Genomic DNA, 27834 nt, shown 5'->3' with positions numbered 1-27834 from the left:
TATTATTATTCTTATTATTTATATGAATGGAATATATTATCCCTTAAGGAGTTGGACCGCCGTCCAGAGAGAGAGAGAGGGGGAGAGAGAGTTTTGTTGGCTCTTGAGGCGTCACTCGCACCTAACTCTACCTACAAACGTGATCGTAGTTGACCAAAATTCACGAGAAAAAAGCTCGTTAGGCCAAAGTGGATCGCAAAAGCTTGTTGCAGCCATACTTCAATTGTCCAGTAATCAATCGTTGCACTCTACTTCACCAGCAACATCTCCAGCTCAAATTCTCTGTTCAATCCCATCACGATCATCATTACTATATAGAATTCCCTTCTAAAATGACGAGTTAATTTCGAAAACCAATATATTTTTCATTTGTAATTTGTAAAGAAAGAATTGGCAGAAATATCAAATATTAGGTTCAAGTTAGGCTACAGTTTTTTTTTTTTTTTTAATGTGTGTGATTTTTAACAAATAAATAAAGTTAAAAACTACATTTTAATCTTATAACATTAATGTGACAATACCAACAAGACAACAACATTAAACAAAAATTTATTACAAAAACATAACAATTAATTAAAATTACATCAATATTATAAAATAATTATTAATAGAAGAGTAATATATAGCCTTGCTCTTTACAAATTTTGTCAAGTATTGATATAGCCCTTTGACTCGTGTAATAAGAAGCAAATGCTAATACTTTTTTTTTTTTTTTTTTTTTTTTGAGCAAATGCTAATACTTAAAAACAAAATCAAAAACAAAAAATGCTAATAACTAAGATACGTCAACATAACGGTGGCCTTGTCTGCCAAGTGACATTACAAAACAGAACAGAACAGAGTAGTGAGTTATTAATTTTGAAATTAGTAAAAAGTGATGATGTGATATAAAATAAAAATAATTTGTATAAAAAAGTGAAAAAATTTTGTATTGTAGTGAGTTTTTTTATTTGAATAGTAATAAAAAATTATTAATATGATATAAAAAGTGAAAAAAAAAATGAAAATATTTTGATGTTGATTGGTATTAAAAAAAAAAAAAAAAGTACATGAACAGTACATGCATTACTGTGTACTGTAATGTCACTTGGCAAACACCCCCGGTGTCTCAATATCAAACGTTAAGACATGACCATCACGTTGTAAAATATATATATATAAGAAAAATAATTTTTCTACGTCATATTACCATACATTAATTTTACACCAAGATGCATAAGGTGTGGGACCTATACATGTGGTTTCATATACATGGTCTCATACCCAATGTGTACCTATGCATATAGATCCCATTTATATGAGTTTCATATACATGATCTTATACCTAATAAATCTTGATATACAATTAATATAAGATAATGTTACTTAAGAATAACACCTCCCACATGAAATATACGTAAAAAGATGAGTCACGCACCTGCTCACGACCTGCTCACAGCCACGTCTCTTATCGTAACCGCTTAGCCAACTAACCAACCGGTCATCACTCTCTTGTCTGAATATCTGAATCCCAAAGTGAAAGTCGCAGCACAACGGCAAAAACACCCTCTCGATTTCTTCACCCTTCTTTCTCTCGCTTCTACTGTCATGGATCCACCTCTCATCGACCTAGACGACGTCTTCTGCACTACTACTTCTTCTTCTTCCCCTCTCAACCAGCCGCCGCCGCCGCCAACATACGTCGATCGGTACTTCCACTCCTCCTCCTCCGACGACGGCGAAAACGACGAAACCCTATACGACTCCGTGTCTTCCAAGTCCATTGAGTCCACGTCCAAGCGCCTTGAGTACATGCTCCAATTCCTCGACCGCAAGCTCTCCAACAACGCCTCCAGCCCCCAAAACGAGCGCTCTTCCCTCGCCGAATTCGTCGCCAAGGGCGGTGGCACAGGTATCTTCAAGCTCCCCGTCCGCTCCGCCGTCCACCCGGGTCGTCCGCCATGCCTGGAGCTCCGGTCCCACCCGCTTAGAGAATCCCAGATTGCCTGCTTCTTGAGAACCATTACGGCCACGGACTCCCAATTGTGGGCGGCGAGCGAGTGCGGGGTTAGGGTCTGGGACTTTAAGGACTTGTACGAGCCCGGGATTGGAGACCTCAAGACTGGGGATGAGTATACGGCGCCGTTTCGGGAGTCGGCGTCGACTTCGCCTGCCATGTGTTTGGTTGGGGATGAGGCGAGCGGAGTGGTGTGGAGTGGGCACAGGGATGGGAGGATCAGGTGCTGGAAGATGACGATGCTGGATCAGAACGGCGACCGAGGGAAGCGTTTTAAGGAGGGCTTGTCTTGGCAGGCTCATCGGGGGCCGGTTCTTTCATTGGTCATCTCGTCTTGTGGTATGTCTGTGCTCTGTTTGATTAATCGCCCGAGTGAAAGTGCTTTTATTATAAGAAATGAAATGATTGTCTTGGAAATGTTAAATAGGGTAAGAACACTAACAACTGTGGTGGAAGTGATTAATGTACGTGCACAACCTACTGAAATAGTTTTTAGATTTAATATATTAGAAGAAATTGGAGAGTGTTAGTACAGTGACTGCGCACCCCTCACGAGGGGGAGGATTTGCAAGAGAAGGAGGAGGTTAGAGGGTTCGCAAGAGGATCCGGCGAGACTGCCCAGATACTCAAGTCAGTTTAGGAAAGGTAAGAGGAAATTTTGGCAGAGTGATTGTAAGGTTAAGGAGGCGTACTTGAGTGAATGCCCTTGTGTTCTATTAATAGGTTGTCGTCCCCTGCCTTCACAAAGAGTATGCATGTTACAAAACTAATATGTAACGAGATAATTTGGATAAGTTATTAGAGGTAAGCTAGGCCTCCTTCAAACTCATGTTTGAAAATAAACTTCTATGATAATTTTATTAACAACCGAAATAGGCCTTAAATAGGCTACAATAAGATGACACTCAAATTGATCCTAATTAATCCTAATCCCGATTTTAAAATAACCTATTAAATGAAATCTTAATCTAACACAATTTCTAATCCTAATCCGCTTGTAACATTCATTCCCACTTTAAATGGACCTTGTCCTCAGGACCTAACAATTCAAACTACAATCAATAACGAAAACATAATAATTGGTAATGATAACTATTGGCTAAAGATAAAAAAAATTATAAGAATAATAAATAAAATACAACTGTAACAATTATTTGAATATCTCTAGAGGAAGTTGAACTTGACATGGGCTGCACTTGGTCTCCTGGATAATCGCATCCCATACCAAACTCGATACATAAAAATGTGTCTTTTGAATAAGCTCTTGTGATAAGCCATAGCGGAGCCACTAAGGAGCTTTGGGGGGGGCTGGCCCCCCCAAGCCCCAAGGTTCTTCCAAAAAATTTAAAATTTTACCCCTAATTTTTTTTATTTTTTCTAATTTTGGCCCTCCCAAATTTTATTTTTTCAATTTGCCCCCCCCCTCCCCCCCAAGTTGCAGATGCTGGCTCCGCCCCTGGCCATAGCAAAAGTGTCCTTTGAATAAGCTTTGAGAATCCTTTGAGTTAAACATGTCCTTTCATGCAAGACCATGCAATCCTGGCTTCATCCTTAATTTTACATTGTAACAACTCCCACCCCTTCAAAATTTCCTTTGTCCTCAAGAGCAAAATTGGAACTGTATTTGGCAATCTTCCAAGCTTTCCTAGAAAATCATCCTCTGAGATGGTGACCCTAGGAAGCCCACTGATCCTTCAAGCTCATAAGTTGATTCACAAACCAAATTCGTCTGGAAGCTCATTAAACACATCCCTGTAAACCCATATATCATAGCAACCTTGGCTTTCTTGTAGTCAATTCCTCTCTGCTGAAATTAAAATAGCTAATGTTCACGAATTTTGGAGGTATTTGCATCGTGTTCGATGCTAGCTGTGAGATTCTTCTTTGTTGCAGCTGTCATCTTTTTTTTTTTTCTTTCGTTTCTTTGTTTTTTCCCTTCATTTTTCTTCCCCTTACCTTTCTTTGTCATTGGATCTATGCTCCTTATTTGCTTCCTAGGCGGGCATTCACCTCGTGGATTCGATTCCTCCTTCACGAGTGGCCTCTATGCAGACAGTGGTACACAATGGTGGTTAGGTGAATGGATCTGTAACCTGAGCTACTTCACGATCGGTGTGGCTCCTCGATGATGGAGTCGTAGGATTCGTGCATATATGGCCGCCCAAGGTGGTGGCGTATCACAGTAGGGCGGCCGGATCTGCGTCGTTTTGTTCAAGAACGATGGTTTGGCCATGACAAGTGGTGCTCCTTTGGTGTTAACCAGTGCCATTTGAAGCCTTTGAGTTTTGGTTGCTTGGGAGACAAGGTGGATTGGTGTGGGAAGTTCAATGTTTGTGGTGATGGTTTTCAACGTGGTGGGGCGGGTTGTTGGGTGTTTTTGACAGTTTTGTTGGTGGATGTTGAGAGCATTGGACTCCAATTTTTTTTATTTTTTTTTACATCTGACACTTCTTTGATTTCCCCCATCATTTCTTATAATTTTTTCTTCATTCGCTCCATGGTTAGCCCTTGAATGAACAACTATAGCTCTAAACACTTCACCTTTAACTGCAAACAATCAATTCAGAGGTCTGATGTATTTGGACCTAAGGTTGATTGGCAACCTGGCTCACAAGCCTTTGAGATAGACTGTTTTACAAGGCGATGTAGTGGCAAACTTGCAGGATCGGTCCTGCAGAGCTTACCTATGGTGGAATAAGAACAATGGAAAAGTAGAAGTTTGAGGTTAAGAGGACTATGCCTCAGAACACACGATTGATTTGATAAATTTTTCTCTATCAATTTATTCAAAGACACCCTTTAAATAGAGATACAATTGTAACACATGACTCCTACTGCAACTACTCAAGGACTTCTATTCCTAGTTGGACATGAAGACTTGAATATTATTGAGACATCCTACAAGAAGTTCTCTTCTTGGAAAAGAAATTCAAATCCTACTAAGACTCGAAGACTCAACATAGAAACTTAATCAAATACAACTCTCACCTAACTAAAACACTACTCCCAGATATATGAGAGTTAGGAAGAGAATATTGGACTTCTAGTCCTAAGTAGTAAATGATTGTAACCCCCCCCCCCCCCCCCCCCCCCCCCCCTCTCTAAAAATGTCATTGTCCTCAAGGGCAAATTCCACAAAGCGAAAAGTGACTTGAGTACAACTTTCGGTTCTTAAGCGTTTCAAACACTTCGGTGGTGGCCATTTTGGGGGTGGGATATCTTCTTTCTCAACTAGTGTCTTCCTTGCAGCAAGCTTCGCTTGGGTCGCCCTCCATACTCGATAAAACTTCGACACACAACTATTGTGGCCTTCGGTCTCTGTAATCCCTTCAAATCGGTTGGATTAGTCAAAAACGATGAATCCCACATGACAGCAATTAACTCCCGTATCTCATACATCGTTGAATCTCACTCTGCCTCCAAACGATCCAGTCAGAAGTCCGACATCGTTGGCTCTGATACCAAATTGTTATAAGCCTTTGAGATAGACTATGTAATAGTGTGATGTACAAGCAACGTCCTACGGAGCTTACCTATGGTGGAATAAGAACAATGGAAAAGAGGAAGTTTGAGGTTAGGAGAACCTCGCCTCACAACACAAGGTTAATTTGATAAGTTCTTCTCTGCCAATTTATTCAAAAATACCCTTTAAATAGAGATACAATTGTAACACTTGACTCCTACTACAACTACTCGAGGACTTCTATTCCTAGTTGGACATGAAGACTTGATTATTACTGAGACATTCTACAAGAAGTTCTCTTATTGGAAAAGAAATACAAATCCTACTAAGACTCAAATACTCAACATTTTTTTTTTTTTTTTTTCATGATGAGGAACCCCTCCAAGGTAGGGCCACTTTGTGTACCCACCCCTGTCGGGTAAACCTCAGACTCATACAAAACTCCCCCTTCCATACGAATCGAGTAATACTTTGGCTTCGCCAGTAGGCTTGCCCCAATGAATTGTTTGCACCCAAGATAATTCGAACCTTAAACCTAATGCAAATGCCATTAAGACCAATGCTCTTATCACTTGAAAACTCAACATAGAAACTTAATCAAATACCACTCTCACTCTGAGACATCTAAAGAAGATGTTTTTTTTTTTTTGATAAGTAAGAAAACTTTATTAATGAAAGCGTAAGGCGCTCCTAGGTACACAGAAAGTATACACAGGAACAACCAAAGTTAACCCGTAAAAACCCAACAAAACCTAAACCCCCGAAATCGAAGAAAAACCCCAAAACAAACTACAATAGAACCCAACTAAGATACTAAACAACCCACCACCCATCAATGCACACAAACCTACATCAAGTGTGCCTTGCAATCATCTTCTCCCGTTGAAAATCTTCTTCCATGGCATCCCTAATTGCCAAGGCCTCCTCCCCAAAAGCCCCTTCCAATGCCCAATCCAAGGGCAATCCCTCCCAATAATCATCTTCCTCCTCCCAAACTACGATCTCCCCGTTATGATCAAAACCGACAGGCCAATTCCGAGATTGGGGGAAACCATTTCCCTCAACGGTACGAGGAATGATGTAGCCACTCGGCAGAGAAGAAAGTCCTGCTACCCCGACGTTCTTGACCTCCTGCGGCAAAACGGGAGGGACAGAAACAATTGGGGGAAGATTGAGAAATCCCTTCCTAAATAGACCTTGTTTTACTGGAGTCTCTATCTTCTTTTTCGCATGAAACTCTCCACCCGTATCCTTAAAAAGAGCAGGTCTTGCGAACAGCTTCGAGGCTTCCAAAGAGTTTGATAAAAATCCATCATTCCATAACACAGAATGCCCTACCCTGAGCTCCCTAGCCCTCCTGTAATAATGCTAAAAAGGGTGACTTTGCAGCAAGGGGGAGGGGGAAGAACGAATCTTCTTCCCCAACTCAGAGGCCCCTGAGAGAGAAGGAATAGTTGAGACAGAGAGCTCTGCACCACACCAAAGCCCAGTCAACGCCGGAGGAGCAGCCAAAGTCACCGGAGACGGCATCTCCACAGTCGGCAGAGGTGGGAAGACGAACGGAGGAGCCGACTTAACCAGAGACGACCCACCCCTAGGTCTGTCTTCGCACAAAGGATCCCCATAGGGAAACTCCATCATCAACTCCGGCAGAATGTCTTCGCACAGCCTAGAAGAAGCCACCAGCGTCGTCTCCGGCATGAAACTCGACGACTGGGAGGATCTGGGTTTTGGCATGAGACAACCCAAACGCAAGCCCTTTCGTCTCGGTCCATACCTTGCAAGCCGGCCTAGAAGATGTTCTTGTAGTAGCAATTCCTACCCCAACTAAAACACTTGAAAAGATCCAACTAACCCCAACTAAAACACAACTCCTAGATATCTGAGAGTTAGGCAGAGAATATTGGACTTGTAGTCCTAAGTAGTAGAGGATTGTGAACTAAAAGTACTAGTTCTGATTCTACCTCTTTTACTTTTTGTGTAACTTAATCGTGGTCGTGCTTTCTGCTTCCCTCACTTTGTTTATGTTTCATCCAGGTGACATGTGGTCGGGTTTTGAAGGTGGTATTATTAAAATATGGCCATGGGAAGCTATTGAAAAAGCTCTTTCTCTAACAAATGAAGAAAGGCACATGGCCGCTCTGATATTGGAGAGGTCGTACATTGACCTGCGGAGCCAACTCAATGTAAATGGTTTCAGTAACATATTCACATCAGATGTGAAGTACTTGTTATCTGATAATTCTAGAGCAAAAGTGTGGAGTGCTGGTTATCTGTCATTTGCCCTGTGGTATGTTTTAACTTTTAGCATTGTTCCTTTGTTTCAACCTCAATATAGCTTTTGTTTGCTTGTGGATGTTTTGAATTATCTTTTTTGTTTTCTATCATTACCAAAAAACCAAGAAAAACAAGAGGAAACTGTTTATTGTGGGTTTACCTGAGGAAGAATTGAGTTTGATAAATTAGTTCATGACTAACATGCCGGATGAAAAATCTGTCATCACCATATGATTTCATCTATTAACTTTGGCCTTTGTTGGGTCCATTCATAGCACACATGATATACACTTATAGAGGCAATGATGGTCAGCTGAGATGGAAGAGTATTGATTACTGTCAGTCAATATGCCACTTGGCTATTAGCCCTTTATGTCAGTGTGGCGCACACTTATTTTGTAAAGCCATATGTGCACAAAATTAAGGACATACATGAATGACTAAAGATGATGCCCCCTATGTATCTTTTTATAATTTGTATTTCATGCATTGCATTGGTTCATCTCTTTGAATTTGTTCAAATTTTATAAGTTTATGGATTTAACTTATTCTGGGAGTTGTAATTTCGCAGGAATGCTCGCACAAGGGAGTTACTAAAAGTGTTCAATACAGACGGTCAGATTGAGAACCGAGTAGAATTTTCATCAGCTCAAGATTTTTCAGCTGAATATGTCTCTAGTTCAAAGAAAGAAAAGATGCAGAGTTCCTTTGGTTTCTTTCAGCGCTCACGTAATGCTATAATGGGAGCAGCAGATGCTGTACGTCGAGTTGCAGCAAAGGGAGCCTTTGGAGATGACAATCGGAGAACTGATGCACTGGTGTTGGCTATAGATGGAATGATTTGGACTGGGTGTACAAGTGGTTTACTTGTGCAGTGGGATGGCAATGGCAATCGTATACAAGAGTTTCAGTACCATTCTTTTGCTGTTCAATGTTTTTGTACATATGGCCCACGAATATGGGTTGGTTATGCAAGTGGAACCGTCCAAGTACTGGACCTCAATGGTAATCTGCTTGGAGAGTGGGTAGCTCACAGTAGTCCGGTGATAGAAATGTCTGTTGGAGCTGGTTACATTTTCACTTTGGCTAATCATGGTGGTATACGTGGATGGAACATCACATCTCCTGGACCTCTTGACAGCCCATTGTGTTCAGAATTGGCTGGCAAAGAATTTTTATACACAAGGATAGAAAATGTAAAGATATTGACTGGTACTTGGAATGTTGGACAGGGAAGAGCATCTCATGACTCCCTTATATCCTGGCTAGGTTCTGTGGCCTCAGATGTTGGGATCGTTGTCGTTGGGTTGCAAGAAGTTGAAATGGGTGCTGGTGTTCTTGCAATGTCTGCAGCTAAAGAGACTGTAAGTATTTCTTTTTTTCTCTTGCCAGGTAAGTTGAAATAAGTGGAACTTGAACAGATTGTTAAGTTTGACACTTGGAGGAAAGTAAGAGATTTCTCATGCTTATAGTCTACTCTGTTAACCTTAAGCCACATTGTGCGATATGGATTTGTTGTCAGAAAATTTACTCTTAAATGCCTTACTGTGTCAAAAACATCCTAGTGTCAAAATTTATCCTTGAAACACTTGTCAAATGTAGATTTTATAATCCAATCTACAATGTTGGAGTATGGATACTTACAACTCGAGAAGCTTGGGTCAAGAATAAATGAATTTGCCAGGATAAAAGCAATACAGTTTTAATAGCTGATACATAAGACAGTGTTTTAGCTATTTAGATATCATTATAGAAGTTTTAGATAACGTACCTATTTGGGTTGGGGATGGGTGGGGAATGTTGTTACACACTAGAGATAGTGGGAGAAGATACAATTTCATGCTTTGTTCAGAGGGATTATAAAGTGGAATTTGGACACGATTGTTGCTATACTTTTTATAAATGAGTAATACAGATTGTGTTGCTATTCTTTGATAAAGACATCATGTTATATTGTTATGCCTTCTCTTACTTATCAAAAAAAAATGTTATATTGTTATGCCAGACTTCTGAATTTTTTTTTTTTTTCAAATTATGCTAATTTAAGTACTCTTTAGATTAGTTTTTTAAAATAAATAAATAAATGAAACATACACGACAAAGTGGGTGGCATCTACACTGTATAAAAGAGAAGGACAGAAATAGAGAGAATGATTTATCTCCCTTGTTATCCAGGAAATGATTCTTATTTTGAACAAAATGAATGGGTTATTGCAATAAATTTTTCTGTGACTCTTCTTCATTTTTCCTTTTTCCTTTTTGTAACTATTTTGCTATCTTTGGTGAACTTTCCAGTAGGTTCTTATCACCTCTTCTTTACTTTTTCCCCATCAACTGTAGGTAGGACTTGAAGGGAGTTCTGTCGGGCAGTGGTGGCTGGATATGATAGGCAAAACCCTGGATGAAGGATCAACATTTGAACGTGTTGGTTCTAGGCAGCTGGCAGGCTTGCTCATCGCTGTCTGGTGAGTATATGTCTTGGGAAGGTCTTAATTGAGTTCTGATAGAATTTTAGAAATTCAAAAATTAAGCTCTTTTCAAATTTAATGGGGGGTTTTCATGTCTAATTTATTTCAATGGTTTCATTTTGTTAAAAAAATAATATTTGAAACGAGTTAATCATGTTCTTCATGCTAAATGAGGCTATCTTTTTTTCTATACGCTTGATAATGATTAGGCCAATTTTGGATAGCCTTGCCTTCTTTCTGGTGGGTTTGCTTATCTGTGTCCTGAAATGCAATATAAAACAATGGCCTAATTAAATTTCTATGTGCTGTTCAGCTCCTATGTAATGCATGTATATAGTTTGTCTTTCTGTTTCTTTTCTTAGGTGTCTACTTCGTTCTCTTTAATCTTATTTAAGGCCCTTGTCCTGTTGACTTTCTCATTTATAATAGTTGAAGTGTTGTATTTTAGGGTTAGAAACAATCTTAAAGCTCATGTCGGTGATGTAGATGCTGCAGCAGTTCCATGTGGCTTTGGGCGTGCAATTGGTAATAAGGTATCCCTCTCCTAATGGGCGTTCTAGTGATTTTTAATGTATAATACCTAGTAAATGAGTGTGTTTCACTTTACTGTCATTTATGTCACAAAAATCTGTTCTCCCCATCCCACCCTTGTCAGCACTCATTAGAGGGCGAGGAAAAAAAAGACAAAAAAAGTCTACTCAAACTTGATGATGCCAATACTTGAAAGAAATAGAAAAGAAAAATTTCAGATAACGTAATATTTTTGACTTGGGATGACATCTATTATCTTTAGCTTGGTGCTGTACCTATCATGTGGCCAAACTATATTTATTGGATGAGGAAATTAATGAAAGATCGGTTTTGAATTTTAGACAATTACATTCTATGCCTTTTTGTTTCAAAAGTCGTGTTATCGTTTTAATAAACAGACTTCTTTTATCTGCTCTTGAAAATGATGGAAGTTTTGTTTATTAGGTTCTGCTATGAAGTTTCCAATAGCGATTCCTGCATCATTTTCCTATAGGTTTCAATTGTTCTCTAGATTGTGTGTGTGTACCTTATACGCATAGACGTGTAAATGCAAAAACTAGATTCTTTAGTAGCAGTTTATTGTTCTTAATAACACTTCATCGTTGACTATATATATTATTGTTGGTTTTTTTGATGATTGATATGTAACATTGTCTGGCCAGGGAGCTGTTGGTTTGAGGCTAAGAGTGTATGACCGGATAATGTGCTTTGTCAACTGTCACTTTGCGGCACATTTAGAAGCAGTTAATCGGCGCAATGCAGATTTTGATCATGTATATCAGACTATGACATTCAGCCGACCAACTAATCTTTTCAATGCTGCAGCTGGTACAGTGCTGTACCTGTTCTTGTTTTACTCACTTGCCTTCTCAATGTATATAGTTTGGCTTGTTTATAGATCTGGCTTGCCATTGGTCCTTTCTATTGCAGTTGGTTCTTCTTCTGCTGTTCAAATGCTTCGTGGCACAAATGTATGTAAATCTATTGATTGCTAAAGCCACCATTTTGATTATTAGGTTACTTGTTGTACAAATGATTTTATTCCATTTTGCTTGATAAAGCATGATGTGTCTACAGGCTATTGGTGCGCAAACTGCAGAAGGGATGCCTGAGTTATCTGAGGTGGACTTGGTCATATTTCTTGGTGATTTCAATTATCGGCTTGATGGTGTCTCTTATGACGAAGCAAGGGACTTTATTTCTCAAAGATGCTTTGATTGGCTTAGAGAAAGGGATCAGCTCCAGGCAGAAATGAAAGCTGGTAATGTCTTCCAAGGGATGCGTGAAGCAGTTATTACATTTCCACCCACATACAAGTTTGAAAAGCACCAAGCCGGTTTAGCAGGTTGGTTTTACTATAATATGTATGCTTTTTTAGATTTAACTATATTGACCAGGGGCCCAGGGCCTAAAAAAGAGAGGAAAAAAAAAAAGACTTCATTGGTTTATTGGTTCTGACTTGCATGCAGATTGAACTGGTTGGATTTATTTGGTAATAATTGATTTGTTTATGAATCCAATAAGCAATTGTCCTGCTTACAAAAGTTTTTTATTTTTTTTTTACTATCCTTAAATATTAGTCACTCTTGGAAACTTGGCTCCCGACCTTTTTTTTTTAAAAAAAATTGGTGAGTAGCTCCTGAACTGAGAGGGAAAAGACATTTGGAAGTGATTGGCATATTGAGTTGCTTTCTTAGTTTATATTTTTATAAGGCTTGCTCAAAATCTTCTGAACTCGTGTGTAAACTGTCTTTAGGGTATGATTCCGGTGAAAAGAAGCGCATTCCTGCCTGGTGTGACAGAATTTTATACCGTGATAGCCGCTCAGCTTTGGAATCTGAGTGCAGCTTAGAGTGTCCTGTAGTCTCTTCAATATCAAGGTAAGTTTTCCTAGCATGATTGCTTTTGGCACATTTATAGGGAGCAAATCACACCCACAAATATTTTGTATAGGATACCTCAAATAATTTAATGGAATCTATATATTATTTCAATACCATTTTTTTTTTTTTGATAAGTACAATACCATTTTAGATGTCATTTTCCCTAGTATTTCATTCTTGTCGCAATTCATTTGGGATGGCAGCTAAATCTTTTATAGGTCCATAAAATGCATAGGAGGGGAATGCGATCCAATATAGTCTGACAAAAATAGTCATCCTTTTGATTTTATATAAAGCTGTAAGGAGTGTTGGCTATTATATCTGGTGCAATTTGATCTCTCTCTCTCTCTCTCTCTCTCTGTGTATATGTATGTATCTTTCCATAAGTACAATTATATTAATTCATCAGCTTGTTTCTTTATTTTTTTCCGTAAAAAAATAATTTACAACTTGACATCTCCTGTTCAATAGGTACGAGGCTTGCATGGATGTGACTGACAGTGATCATAAGCCTGTCCGATGCATATTTAATGTTGATATTGCTCGAGTTGATGAGTCAATAAGGAGACAAGAGCTCGGCGAGATTCTTGGATCAAATGAGAAAATTAAATATATGCTTGAAGAACTATCCAAAATCCCAGAAACTATTGTCAGTACAAACAACATAATCCTTCAAAACCAGGACACATCTATTTTGCGAATTACAAATAGATGTAGGGAAAATGAGGCTTTGTTTGAAATAATTTGTGAAGGTCAGTCTTCTATTAAGGAGGATGGACAAGCATCAGATCATTGTCCAAGAAGTTCTTTTGGCTTTCCACGATGGCTTGAGGTGATTTCTTTTTCCTTGAATAAAAATTTCTACTGCCTTGAGCAGTTGAGACATGCTTCTTCTCGATGTTTCCAATTATGTTAGACCTGACAGTCCTGATGGGAAGCCAATCTACAGTACAGTTGGCGGTAACTATCTGTCTTGGGCAATTGAGCATCCTTCTTCCCGATGTTTCAATTTATGTTAGATCTGACAGTCCTGAGTTGACATTATCATATAATGTTTTGTAGTAGAAGTTTGGTGCCCTTGGATTATTTTGTACTTCACCGTTATTATATAAACTTGAGCGACTCTCTTTTGATTGGTATCTAACTTTGTGTTTAGGTCCAGTCCTGTTGATGGTTCTTTAGCTCGGGAGATAGCAGTTTACTTTAAATTTATTAGCTAATAATAAAAGCATGGAACTTCAGAAATATCAGATATTCTGCTGGATCTAGATTCGAACTTGGCTTATTTATTAATCTTGCATTTGATCCAGGTAACTCCAGCAGCTGGCATAATCAGGCCCAATCATATTGTAGAGGTATCAGTCCATCACGATGAATTCCAGACTCTGGAAGAGTTTGTTGATGGTGTTCCACAAAACTGGTGGTGTGAAGACAACAGAGACAAGGAAGTTATATTGGTGGTTAAGGTGCGGGGTAGTCACACGACTGAGACAAGAAATCACCGTGTTCGTGTGCGACATTGCTTTACAGCCAAGACAAAACGGATTGACCCTGCACCAGACAGCTCTCAGCAAATCCAGGGAACCAGTCTTCACCGGTCTGATTTTCAACGCTTCAGCAGTTCCTGTGATGTGGTTGACCAGTTACGCAATTTGCAGAGTCCTTAAAGTAGAAGATAAATAACATTTATTGGTCAATGGAAAAAAACAAGACACTGGGCGATCCATCCCCCTCCTGTGTAAAGATCGTCTAGTCATACAACCATCTCGATGTAAATACTTGAGGTGCCCGGTTGCCTTTCCAATCTTTCATTCTTTTTTCAAGTTGATTCGTGTCCATAGCATTTTTATTCAGTTCATCTGGTGCCAACTTTTTTTTTTGGAACTGTCGTCAGTTTGTTATGTAAGGCCTCAGTCCAAGTTGTAATCTTTTGGACTGATTTTCTGGTTTAAAGAGCACAGAAAAAGCCAATATATCAAGCAGCGGGAGGGGTGTGAGTTTTATTTGACCCCTTCTGTTTATTTAGTGTGTGAAATATGAGCTGAGCAGTATTCATTTTCAGGTCAAGGAGTAGATGGTGTTGTGTTTGTTCTTTGTTCTTTGCTTTTAGGTTGCTGCCGTGCCGTTAAAAGTTTTAATGGTTTGTCGAATACTAAATTAAATATACTCTTTACTGCTTGAATGCTTTTAGGTGGCGCAAAGCGTACGTCTTTCAGGAGCGAGGTGTTATGCATGGTATCTGGGGGGCACTTGGCTTCATTTGCTACCACTTGCAAATACAAGTGTTCTCTAATTGAGCTACTATTTATATTCATTTATCACACTCATTTCAAGTGGCTTTTCATATTAGCAATTTCAAAAAAAAAAAAAAACACTAAAAGTATGTCACGCTAGTCGGTGTTGAATATGCATGATAACAGATGTGAAGAATAACAAGACTCCGTTAAAACACTCCGAAATTCTAGAGAATACATGCAACATTTAGTCGGTTCATAAAATCTAGAAAATAATTAAGTAGGGCATCACAACTGAATGCCAAATAAAGAGAACGTAGAGCTAGATTTTCCATGACTTAAAAAGACTTTGGATGTGGATATAGTCAAATATCAAATGGAAAGACATAATAAGCATAATGTAAAAACCCCAACATAGCGGCCATTCTGGACCTCTTTTGACGGCTTTACTCACTTATTAATATTTTATGACTAATACCAAGACATTTTGATCCAATCTATAAGTCAATTTGATATCAATTGTTAAGAGCCAAAGCATGATCCAAAAATATGGTAACATTAAACATATCTTAGTGATGCAACGTACAGTTTTTACTGAATAGATAAACAGGATACTCTGAAATTAGATATTGGTAGCTAGAGCCTAGAGAGCTCTCTTCGATCCCCATCGAGGACTGAATTTCCAAAAGTGGTCTCCTTAGACTTAAAAAAAAAATAAAAAAAAATATAAATATATATTGTTTGTAGCCCACGAATACAGCTTGTGATTCCACTGACTCTCTTGTCGCACATTTGGACACCTAAAAAAAAACTTCAAAACATGTCATGATGAACCAAATTCACTTTGAGCTGAACTTTTCGGGTGGGTCGAAGTGGGTCGGAGCACTCGGTCACTCTCCAAATGAGACAGAAAAGACGGCAGAGGAATCTTGGCTTGCTGATCACTTAACAGCACACCAGAGGTGGGAAACACCTTTTCTCATCTTAAACCATACAATTAATAAATAAATAAATAATACATCTTCATTCCAAAACAGGGAAGCAAGCTGATTGGCTTTGCCATGCACTAGATTTAATAATAAGATGCTCAAGTATCATCCCGGCCGGTCCAACCCTCATCAAACACTACAAAGAAACCTCTGGAGGAGCAAATTCTATGAATTTGGAAGTTAATTCCCAAGTAGAAAAATGAGCTGTATCATACATATATGATTCTTGTTTGTGCTTCATATTAGGTAGTTCACACTGCAATGATTAGATCAACAACTTTGTCTCAGTTTTTCATATGATGAGTTGCATGTTCAATTTCTCCTTTGTCCACTTGAGGGTATATTTAGGGGTGGCAATTCGTGTTCGCGTACGCGTCGAGTTTTGATCGTATCGAAACATGAATATAGGACTATATAGGTTTATTCTAACCTGACTCATTTAATTAACTGGATCCGACCCTTCAATCATAATCCGTTAATTTTGTATTGGGTTCGTAGCAGGGACGGAGGGAGGTAGGAAAAAAAAAATTCTACAAAAAATTTAAAAATATAAGGTAAAAAATAAAAATTTAGCTTATTAACCCCTATCAAAAAAAAAATTGGCCATTAGCCCCTGCCCATAAAATTTTCTAGCTCTGTCCCAACTAGCTCGTGGGTCGTGTAAAAAATTGATGGCCTTAAATGTCACGTGTTGAGTTCAAGTCGTGTCGAAGCATGGATATAAAATTATATAAATCAATAAAAAAACTTTTATCTTATTTTAACTTCAAATTCAAAAATTAAATGTTTTTCTAGCTCGCTCCCCCTCTCTCGTAATATTTGCAATCTTGATTAGAAGAGCCATTTCGGTAATCGATGCTGCTGGAATGGATAGAATGATGTATAAATAGCATTTCTCCAAATTTCAAATAAAAACTATAAAAAGTCATATATATATATATATATAGCATGCATGTATAGATAGAACAGTGGAAAGAATGGCAATCAGCTGTGAGAAATAGAAGGATCTATTCCTTAAAGTGCCCTAATTAACTGGCCGGGGAGCACTTGATGCTGTGTTTCACGTTTGCTTTGCCTGCATGATCAATCATCATGTTCATAAATTAAACCTGATCAGTTAGAATCTAATTAATTTCCATCATAATTGATAAATAAAAGGTCTAGCTAGCTGATCAAGGCCAGGGAGTGTGAATTGTTACATAATTTGTAGCATGGTTGCTTGAATGCTGGATCATCTGACGAAGCTGGAGGATCCTGGCCGAATATCATCTCGCAGCTCATGTCCTCAAAATCTGAAAATTGGAAGGACTTCAAAATTTTACTGATCAAATTAAGATGGTCAAAGCTAGTGATCATCCTGTGCTAGCTTGTCAACAAATTGATTGGCACGTAGAAATTAATTAATGCGACTAGCTAGCTAGTTAAACATGTTCTTGAGTGCTTTCAATATTAATGGGTGATTTCGATGCTTGTGGTGAATTATACGAGGGATCGATAAATAATATCTAATATATAATATATAATATCTAGGAGGTAGCTAGGTAGGTTATGGAAGGATAATTGGCTTCATGGGAAATAGACCAATTTAGTGTCTTTAATTGATTACATAATTACAGTGGCATATATAGCGCGCACTAATCATGAATGTTTTGATTCACGGTTTGGAATCTCATTAGCAAAAACATGTAATTCGTGTGTTATATATTAATTAATAATCTATGTGCTAGCTAGCTACGACTCTCTCGATCACCCAGCTTAATTGGATGGGTCTACTTGCCTATCTTTTGCACCCTAGGTGGCTTCTACATGGGGCCCTCCATCGACTGAGCATGGCTGGCCTCCACTTTTTTAGTGCAGGCACTGTTACTGTACGTTATACTTCCCAAGTGGAATTCTTTTTCCTTTTCTTCAATGTCTTTGCTTCATTTTCTGTCAGCAATTTTACTTTAAGTGGAAATATATATATATATATATATATATATATAAGATCGATATTCTTTTGTTACAGACGGCAATTAAGTTTTCCTAATTATAGTTAGAAAAAAGAAAATCCTATCTATCTCGCTATTATTTAATTAATAAATAATTTTAAGTACAAGGTGGTAGATTCGGATTCTTACTAGGGACCATGTTGACTGGCATTCCTAGGGAGTCCTTGACAAAGATTTGGGATGGCATCTTACACAGATTTGTGCACATTCCTACACAATTGCTCTCCTCCAAAAACCTGCAATATTATTAATTAGAGGCCGGATCGGAACACACGGATGACGAAGTTATATATCAATGATGATTTTGATATTGACAAGACAAGGAATTAATTTGAATGGTGATCGATGGTGAAAGAGAAGAAAATACCGTACGTGGGGGTGGCACAATCATTGGATCATATTGTTTTACATCAAAGTGTGTCTTAGGTTGGTGAAGTGGGACGTCATAGCTAGACTCATATATATAGCTCTTGGTTGAAAATATTTATGATATATATATATATATATATATATATAGTTCAAATACAAAGGGTTGAAGCTAGCTTTAGTTACCTGCATTTTTTTATGTGGACTACATTCATTTCTCTTCTTCCGTTGAGCTCCGATTCCCTCACCTTGTTTTGTGAAATGTATAAGGTGACTCCGGTTAGATTTGATGAACAATTTTGTATAGACAAGCATCTTTAATTTATTTGCAGATAGCTAGCTCTGCATGCATGCATGGACATGTGTGGTGTGTGCTCATCATGCGCATGCATGCGTGCACATATATATTTGAGTGATTGATCCCAAACGTACATGAAATTACCAACAGTTTAAGGCAAAATTTTAGAACAGACTGCTGCTAGTTTTTCATGATGGTGAATCACCCCTACAGCTGAAATTTGCACTGATTTAAAAGGATTATGACAAGGGTTTGTTTGATAAGCCCCCTTTTTTCTCTTTCTTTTGCATGTTTTTTTCTATTAAAAAAATATATATTAACTAACAACTCAAAACACAAAATACTAAAAATTATTTTTACCTTTTCATTACGTTAGAACACTTTTTTAAATAAAAATAAAAGTAGTACTCTCTTAAAAACATGCATTAACAAATGAGCACGCTCTATCACCTTAATATATATAGAAGCAGATTACTTAATTGCCACTTGCTACATATATGCATGTATTTTTTGCCCTAAATTGATGACAGAAGCGAATGTCACTGTGGAATTAATGCAATTTTTGGTGGAATAAGAGGGGCTAATATGTCGATGTCTTCGGCCTCCAGTCCAAATCAACTCCTCCCCTATTTTATGCATTAACATACATTCCTATATGCCTTGAAAATAATTACTTAATTAATCAATTTGCTGGACTAATTATTTATCTGAATTCCGTACTCCCTGTGTTGTTTAAGAAGTATTACTTGTTCTATAGTATATTGTAACAATATTTGGAAATTAGATGAATAGTTCATATAGAATGAGTAAACTATTAAAAAGTTAATTTCTAGATGTAAAGTTTAATTAATTTACATTGTTTTTTAGTAGGTAAGATCAATTGAGGTTTATATGAGATTCTTAAGGAGTTTGGCTAGTCTTTTTAAAGTCATAGCGCAAATAGGACTAGTAATTAATTTCATTGAGATTTTTTACTTCTCCGATTATTAATAAATATTAAGCAATCGACTGTCAAAGAAATTTCACAAATATTTAAAGTACTAATCTATTATTCTTACCTCGCATGGTCCGACTAACCAAGCAAAAAACACAGTGGTGAAGGCGGCAAAATATTCCCTTGCCAATTTAGATTGCGGTAGCACTGTCTTTATCTGCCCTCGGTCACCAAAACATATCAACAAGGAACCATTAATTTAACAAGTTAATCAGTAATTAAAAAAGAAAAAGAAAAAGAAAAAAGCACCCATTACAATCCAAATAATGACTTATGAGAGACAGGGTGGGGCTGGGTTATTTCAAAGCCTACACTTGTTGAAAACTCAGTATCAAATAATAATATATTAATACAAGCTAGGCATGCAGTTCTGATCAGTTTTCTCTAGTCGGCTCTTTACCAGCAGCTAGCAGCAATCACCAACATGTAAATAAAAATAGTAATGAAATTAATTGGAAGGTCAAACAAGTTAATCTGGATCCAAGAAGCCTCTCATTGATCTACCTGCGGTCTGAGGTTGACCGTTGACAACATTGCTTCTACTGTACATAACTTGGTTTAATTGAAACATGAACAATACCCACAAATCCTTGCTCGTGAAGAAAAATATGAAGCTAGAGTACTTCACTGTACTTGCACGTACGCATGAGAACAAGAACATGTGTATATATGTATATATATGCATATAATTTTCTCCAATCCTATTATGTGAAAGAAATGGAAGAGAAGTTAATGAACTTGCCAAAGAAAGGATTGGCCTTGGAAAGGCTATCTGAAGGGCTTGAATGACGATTTCACGTTGTTGAATCGGATTAAATTTCTGCGATGCTATTCTAGCTGCCTCCACCAAGCTCTCATAGCCACTCTTGCTGCTCCTCAATCCTGCATGGGAACTTGAGCTTTCATAATTTGTTTCTCGTGGACCTGTACGTCCGTAATGAAGAACAGGGCGGTAAGTTTCTATCACACAAAACTGATCATATATATATATACATAAACCTGATGCCGCTTGAACACTCCGCGATAGATGGTTAATGGCAAGTTGATCGAACCAGTTATCGTTATAGATCACGCTAGTCGTCTTTGTCGCTTCTTGGGTTATGGTTTCCGCTGGGGTTGTGAGCACGGCAAGAATAGGCGGGGAACGTACCGGCGGCTTGCATGTGTACCTCCGGTGAGCGAAAGACGAGAAAGGGCTGCTGGTATGAAGAAGAAACTTTGCATCCATTTGTGTTGTGAGAGAGAGAGAGAGAGAGAGAGAGAGAGAGAGTCTCAGTGTTGGTGTATATGAATAATGTAAGTTATTTGAAGGACGAGACTTTTTTGTGTAAATAAAAACAAAGAGTGCAATGGTGCATGTAGGGAATTTAGCGGAAGGCCCATCTTAAAGATCCTCTTATTAGTTTGGAGTACGTCTTGCACACATCATCCCTGAAAAAATATTAGTTTAGTGGGGAGCATTTTACAAAGGTTGGTGGCTAAATGCCTCAGTTAAATATATATATAGCACCTACAGTCGATCCATAATTGAAATTGACTGCCTCCTCCAGGGCGCTAGGTTCTAGCATGGACTGTGACAATTAAACTCAAAATCATAAATATTTACAGACTTAGGTTAATACTAATTTCACATATTATTCATCTACCTCCAGTCAATGTGGTACGCATATATAGCGGAGTGGACCCGAATCAAATCAATTATTCTTTGGAACCCTCCCTAACCACTTAATTAACTGCTAAAAAATACTCCATAAAAATGTATTATTCTGGTCAAATACTTTTTTTCTTTTTTTTGAATTTCTCAAGGCTTTTGCGTTATTCAATTAATACTGATTTAAACATCATAGCTACGAAATATTTTGTGCTTGACGTTTCTTCTTTGGGATTCTCTCAATCTAGAATTTGCCGGTCTATGCTTGTGATAAATATCTTATATCAAGCTTAAACCCGGTGATTGAAGTGAGAGTGAAACCAGCAATTAATAAATTCCAATTTGTTTCGCATTTGGACTTCCCTCGGGACCTCAACCAAGAGCGATAAGGATATGGGCATATATATGCGTGCCCACACTAAATTACATGAATGAGTGATTGTTTATCTTTATTTCAGACTAGGAATTTGGCCAAGTAATTGTAGAAAGAGGGGAGATAAGGATAAATGAGACCGTAGCCGCAGATCGAGTAGCTAAACTAACTGACCGCAGCCTGTCTGAATTTTACATTATGGCTGACCTCTCTTTTAATTTATTTTTCAAAAATCAAACAGAACTGACCACCCCTAAACACCAGGTACTGCAAGATGTCTACAACTCAGGCCACCAACATTACCTCGAGCTCGTTTTCTTTTTAGAAACAACACAAATTAACCAGAAACAAAGAAAGATAACGAAACCGAAAATAGAGCAAAAACCAGAGATTTGGAGATGATGTGACTTACATATTAAGAGGTAAATTGATTTCAGCCTCGACTGACCAAGCACATTATGTCAACCCAAAAGGTTCACAGCCGAAGGATTTCTGAAATGAGGAGCGCGCCCAAGCCAAGAACGAATGAAGCTACGATGAGTTCGGAAAATGCTACCTCCTTTAATTCTACACACGTGCGTCTATCCCCAATGTGAGCATGTCTCTTTGCGTGCGTGCGTGCGTGAGAGAGAGAGAACCACGCATGTTAAGGCAAAATTGAATGGTCCAAGTTCATTACAATTAAACAGATTAACTCACCGAAGTAATTCTAGTTTGTCTTACGTCCGGAGAGCTTCGGCTAGTTTGTCTTTCCCTCTCTCCCTTTCCTTTCCTTTTTTTTTTTTTTTTTTGGCATGTTGTACGTCTCTCCTTTTCTTTTTGTCTCTTTTCCTTTTCTTTTGTCTGCAATTTTGTAACAGGTTTTTGGGGTTTTAGGGATTTTTGGGAGTGATGAGCGGATTGTAAATGTGAAAATAAAATGCAATGAATTCTGAGAAGGAATTGATACTGAATATTACTGAATATTAAGATAAATTGGCAATTTCGAGGATGCCAGAGCCTCCAAACATAATCTCTGTTAACCAAAAAGCTGTCTCAGTCTATTACCTGTTGGACTTATATACTGCCCATTAGGTATTACAGAAACGCATAAGGAATTGAACAAAACGACTAACCCTTACTGAAAGCATAAAACGACATTAATGAGAACATAAAACGCAAGAGTGCTGGACTCCTCCAAAACGCCACCGTTTGGGCTTGGGAAAGGTCGACTCCAGATGGCACGCACCTTCCCTTAGCCCACTCTCTTACTGCCACGTACCTCCTTATCTTCTAAACTCATCTGACCCTTCCACACCTTCTCTCTTCAATCTCGATCCCTCTTCAAGCTTCCACCTTTAGACTCCATCCTCAAAGCTCCACCAGCCGCTTCAAGGAACCACGGTGACACTAACCCCCCAATTAAAACACCTTGCCCACAAGGTGGGGGTAAGCGTTCTTCAGAGCATGAAACTCCTCCCAAGTCGCATCATCGGCCGTTTGGCCCTCCCAACGGATGAGTAGTTCGATGAGCGGGGGATTGTTGCGGGGACGCGAACGACGGTCGAGCACCTCCACGGGTTCCAGACAGAAAACACCATTGGAGTCAATTGGGGGTAGCTTCGGCACGGGGGCTACAGTGGACCCTAATTTCAGTTTTAACTGAGAGACATGGAAAACGGGGTGGACGCGGGACTCTTTGGGTAGATCGAGTTCATAAGCCACAGCACCTACCTTCCGTACAATGGTGAAGGGACCATAAAACCGGGGAGCCAGTTTGAGCGATCTGCGGTGGGCCACGGATGTCTGCCGGTAGGGTTGGAGACGGAGGTAAACCATCTGACCAAGTTCAAATTGTCTTTCTGTACGTCTGATGTCTGCATATTTTTTCATGCGTTGTTGAGCTTGTTTGAGATTGTGGTTGAGAATGGAGAGGATTTGCTCCCTGTTGCGGAGGACCTCATCCACTGCTTGTACTCGGGTGGTGCCCGGAATGTAGGTTAGGAGTCTAGGGGGTGGAACCCCATATACCACTTCGAAAGGGGTTAGCTTTGTAGATGAGTGCCACGAAGTATTGTAGGAATACTCGGCCCAGGGTAACCAATAAGACCAGTTTTTAGGGTTGCCTTGGGCAAAACAGCGTACGTAGTTCTCGAGGGCCTTGTTGACAGTCTCAGTTTGACCATCCGTCTGAGGATGGTAGCTGGTGCTGAGCTTCAAGGTAGTGCCCTGTAGCCGAAAGAGTTCACTCCAGAATGTGCTGGTGAATGTAGTGTCTCTGTCCGAGACTATGGAATTGGGCATTCCATGTAGCTTAAAGACGTTGGCAACAAAAATCTGAGCCACCCTGGCTGCGAAGTAGGGGTGAGATAATGCCATGAAATGGGCACATTTAGACAAACGATCCACCACGACAAAGATTACCGAATACCCTTGGGATAAGGGCAGGCCCTCCACAAAATCCATAGAAATATCGGTCCAAACCCGAGAGGGAATGGGAAGGGGCTGCAGCAAGCCCGCAGGGTAGGTATTATCATGTTTGTTCATCTGGCATGTGTCACACTGCCGGATGAAGGCCTTGATGTCCCATCGCATACCCTGCCAATAGAAGTCCCGTTTAGCCCGTTGGAGGGTTTTCTCATATCCCGCATGTCCAGCCATGGGATCACTATGGACATAGAGCAAAACCTGGGCCTTAAGGTACGGGGAATCACCCAATACAAATCTGTTTTTATACAAAAGAATCCCATCTCGGAGAGAATATTTCCGGGTGCTGAGCTCATGATTATGCCATTGAGTGAGTAAGAGTTGGAGCTTAGGATCAACTAAATACTGGGCCTTTAAGTCATCCACCCAACCAAGGACCGGAAGAGATAAGAGGGACAAGGAAATATCCTCAGCCTCTGAGTCTCATCGAGATAGAGCATCCGCCACCTTATTTTCCACCCCTTTCTTGTATTCCACTAAGAAATCATAGCCTAGGAGTTTTGTTAGCCATCTCTGTTGGAACGGAGTATCGACTTTCTGTTCTAACAAGAACTTAAGGCTTTGTTGGTCAGTTCGAATGACAAAGGACTGGCCCAAGAGGTAGGGTCTCCATTTGTGGACAGCTGTCACCAGAGCAAAGAGCTCTTTCTCGTAAGTGGACATGTGTGTAGTGCCTTGCCTTTGAGGGCCTGACTGAGGAAGGCAATAGGGCAGTTGTCTTGCATGAGGACGTCACCGACTCCCACGCCACTAGCATCATATTCAATGATGAAGGGTTTGGAGAAATTTGGGAGGGCAAGCATTAGGGCTTGTGTCACAGCCTGTTTCAATTCCTCAAAAGCAGCCTGAGCTGCTGCTGTCCATGCAAAAGAATTTTTCCGAAGCATCTGAGTGAGAGGAGCAGCAATAGAACCATAGCCTTTTATAAACTTACGATAATAACCCGTTAACCCTAGAAATCCCCGCAAAGCCTTTAGGGTTTTAGGGAAAGGCCAGTCAACCATGGCCTTAATCTTGCTCGGGTCAGCACAAACACCTTGAGCTGAGACTATGTGTCCCAAATACTCGACCTCCAAACAAGCAAATTTACACTTAGACAATTTTGCAAATAAGGAATTCTGCCGCAGGGTCTCAAGTGTTATGGAGAGATAAGTAAGATGGGTTTCCAAATCCGTACTATAAACTAAAATATCATCGAAGAAGACTAAGATGAATTTTCGTAAGTAAGGTTGAAAGACATGGTTCATGAGGCTCTGAAAAGTGGAGGGGGCATTGGTCAACCCAAAAGGCATAACCAAGAATTCGTAATGGCCTTCATGAGTGCGGAAAGCTGTCTTAGGGATGTCCTCATCAACAACCCTAATTTGGTGGTACCCGGACCGTAAGTCGAGTTTAGAAAAAAATTTGGAGCCCCACAACTCGTCTAACAGTTCATCAACTACTGGGATAGGAAACTTATCTTTAATAGTGACCCTATTCAGAGCCCTATAATCCATACACATGCGCCAAGTGCCGTCAGCCTTCTGAACTAGCAAAACAGGGGAGGAAAAAGGGCTATGGCTGGGTCGGATCACACCCGTGTGCAGCAATTCCTTGACAATCTTCTCAATTTCCGCCTTTTGATAAAATGGGTAGCGGTAGGGACGGACAGACATCGGTTGAGCCCCAGGTTGTAGAGTAATAGAATGATCTTGAAGTCTCCTTGGAGGGAGGGCAGTAGGTTCCTTGAAAACATCCTCAAAAGTCCGAAGGAGGGCGGTTACAGGAGGCGGGAGGTCTTGTTGGATGGGTGAGGACTGATGTCCCTGTAAGGAGAGACAGTGAGCAGGGCAACTGAGGAGTTGTAAAACCAGACCCTTTTGTTCCTGCTTGGGCAACCGAAAAGACTCACTCCCCTCCAAGCTCAAGTAGGCCCAACAAAATGCAAGCGTCCCCAGCATGCTGGAATTCCATCTTGAGCTGTAAAAAATCCCAGATGATTGGCCCCAAAGTGCGGAGCCACTGAACTCCCAAAACAGCATCACAACCAGCTAGGGGAAGAATAAAGAAGTCAGTACGAAAACTAAACCCCTGGATTTTGATCTCCACCGCCTTACAGCAACTGGGGCTAGGAATCTCAGGGCCGTTTGCAATTTTCACCCTCAAAGGATCCTGCACCATAGGCCGAATACCCAGTGTAGCCGCTACAGTGGTGTGAATAAAATTATGGGTACTACCCGAGTCTATTAAAATGACAATAGGGTGCAAGTTGAGGAACCCAACCAATCGCATAGTCTTCGGATGGGGGGTGCCAGTAATGGCATTGAGGGAAATTTCTGGGAATTCATCTAGAAAAAATTCTCCCGAATCCTCCTCAACAGGTCCGGCAGGCTTGTCTGGGTCAGGAGGGGGTTCATCCGTAACTTCAAGCAGAAAGAGTTTGGGAACGGCACAGACGTGTCCCCGCGTCCGTTTAGAATCACAAGAATAACAGAGCCCTTTACGCCGCCGTTCTTCCATTTGGGCCTGGGATATCTTCTGGACCGGAACCAAAGCTTGGCTAGGTTTAGACCCGTCTTTACTCGTTAGACTCCCTCCCGTAGGCTGGGTGAAAGGCTGGGAATAAGTGTTTGGGGCAGTAGTCCGAGAGGACTGTGGGTACAGAGGGCTTTTAGTGAAACCAGCCGGCATCTGAGCACTAAGTCCATGGGTGGTTTGATGGAAGTGGGAAGAATGGAAAGAAGAACGTGGGTACCTTCTAGTAGTCAGTACGCATTCCTCTTGCATTCAGGCAAGAGAATAAGCATCCACCAGGGTTCTAGGATTCAACATCTGAACGGGAAGCCGGATCTCATCCTAAAGACCGCCCAAGAAGCAGCTGAGTTTGTGAAATTCCGGGAAGTGCTGCACCTTCAAGGCCAGTGTGTCAAACTGGTTTTTGTAATCCTCGAGTGTGCCGTCCTGCTTTAACTTAGACAGCGTCTCCATAGGGTCATCATAAGACCCTCTACCAAAGCGGATCTGTAAAGCTCGGACAAAATCTCCCCAACCATGAATCGAGTTGCTAGAACGGAGCTCACGAAACCAGATGAGAGCTCTGCCATCCATATGAAAAGAAGATAGTGAGAGGCGATGTTCGTCTGGTGTGTTGTAGTAATCAAAGAACTGTTCAGCCCGACAACACCAAGTTTCGGCGTCGTCACCATCAAAACGCGGGAAATCCAAACGAACAAATTTGAGTTTCAAGAAACCCTCACTGCCACTCGTTCCTCCCAGAAAAAAAATTTCGCCCCCCCCAAATGGTGGAGGAATGTAGTCATAGTTGTGAGCCGGGGATTTGGACCCCCCCCCCCCCCCCCCAGCTTCTGATTGCTTCAAGATCAAGGCCTCTAGCCGATCCATCTGGGTTTGCAAGGTCTGTATCATGCCCATAAATTCTGCACGAGACACTGGGGCATTTTCTTCAGCCATAGTCATAGAACGGGTTTTCATGCGCAGGGGAAAAAGAGGCTGCTGATACCAATTTGTAACAGGTTTTTGGGGTTTTAGGGATTTTTGGGAGTGATGAGCGGATTGTAAAGGTGAAAATGAAATGCAATGAATTCTGAGAAGGAATTGATACTGAATATTACCGAATATTAAGATAATTTGGCAATTTCGAGGATGCCAGAGCCTCCAAACATAATCTCTGTTAACCAAAAAGCTGTCTCAGTCTATTACCTGTTGGACTTATATACTGCCCATTAGGTATTACAGAAACGCATAAGGAATTGAACAAAACGACTAACCCTTACTGAAAGCATAAAACGACATTAATGAGAACATAAAACGCAAGAGTGCTGGACTCCTCCAAAACGCCACCGTTTGGGCTTGGG

At 40.0% G+C, this 27834-nt stretch overlaps 2 protein-coding genes across 4 annotated transcripts; one reads left to right on the top strand and one right to left on the bottom strand.

Annotated features, from left to right (window-relative positions):
- Positions 1 to 1467: 1467 nt before the first annotated feature.
- Positions 1468 to 14679, top strand: LOC133857042 (type II inositol polyphosphate 5-phosphatase 15). 2 transcript variants are annotated; one of them, XM_062292143.1, is made up of 11 exons: positions 1469 to 2335; positions 7497 to 7749; positions 8308 to 9100; positions 10077 to 10201; positions 10653 to 10737; positions 11398 to 11563; positions 11666 to 11706; positions 11813 to 12080; positions 12492 to 12615; positions 13090 to 13450; positions 13929 to 14679. In XM_062292143.1, the coding sequence occupies exons 1-11, from the start codon at positions 1588 to 1590 to the stop codon at positions 14283 to 14285; spliced, it is 3321 nt and encodes a 1106-aa protein (XP_062148127.1). In that variant the 5' UTR covers positions 1469 to 1587; the 3' UTR covers positions 14286 to 14679. The 2 variants fall into 2 exon arrangements, with proteins under 2 accessions (XP_062148126.1, XP_062148127.1); XM_062292142.1 differs by having other exon boundaries at positions 1468 to 2335; positions 11398 to 11706.
- A 2024-nt stretch (positions 14680 to 16703) lies between these two features.
- LOC133857696 (beta-carotene isomerase D27, chloroplastic) lies at positions 16704 to 22107 on the bottom strand. Of its 2 annotated transcripts, XM_062293006.1 has the most exons (9): positions 21927 to 22107; positions 21005 to 21061; positions 20490 to 20921; positions 20233 to 20372; positions 19555 to 19647; positions 18385 to 18446; positions 17962 to 18068; positions 17041 to 17133; positions 16704 to 16916 (listed from the first exon to the last, which is right to left on the bottom strand). In XM_062293006.1, the coding sequence occupies exons 3-9, from the start codon at positions 20716 to 20718 to the stop codon at positions 16870 to 16872; spliced, it is 771 nt and encodes a 256-aa protein (XP_062148990.1). In that variant the 5' UTR covers positions 20719 to 20921; positions 21005 to 21061; positions 21927 to 22107; the 3' UTR covers positions 16704 to 16869. The 2 variants fall into 2 exon arrangements, with proteins under 2 accessions (XP_062148990.1, XP_062148989.1); XM_062293005.1 differs by lacking the exon at positions 21005 to 21061.
- Between the last annotated feature and the right edge of the window lie 5727 nt (positions 22108 to 27834).

Source organism: Alnus glutinosa, chromosome 14 (genome assembly GCF_958979055.1).
Source record: "Alnus glutinosa chromosome 14, dhAlnGlut1.1, whole genome shotgun sequence".
NCBI classification, from domain to species: domain Eukaryota; kingdom Viridiplantae; phylum Streptophyta; class Magnoliopsida; order Fagales; family Betulaceae; genus Alnus; species Alnus glutinosa.
Note: the sequence above shows the minus strand (reverse complement) of the source record. Positions and strands in the feature narration are given on the sequence as shown.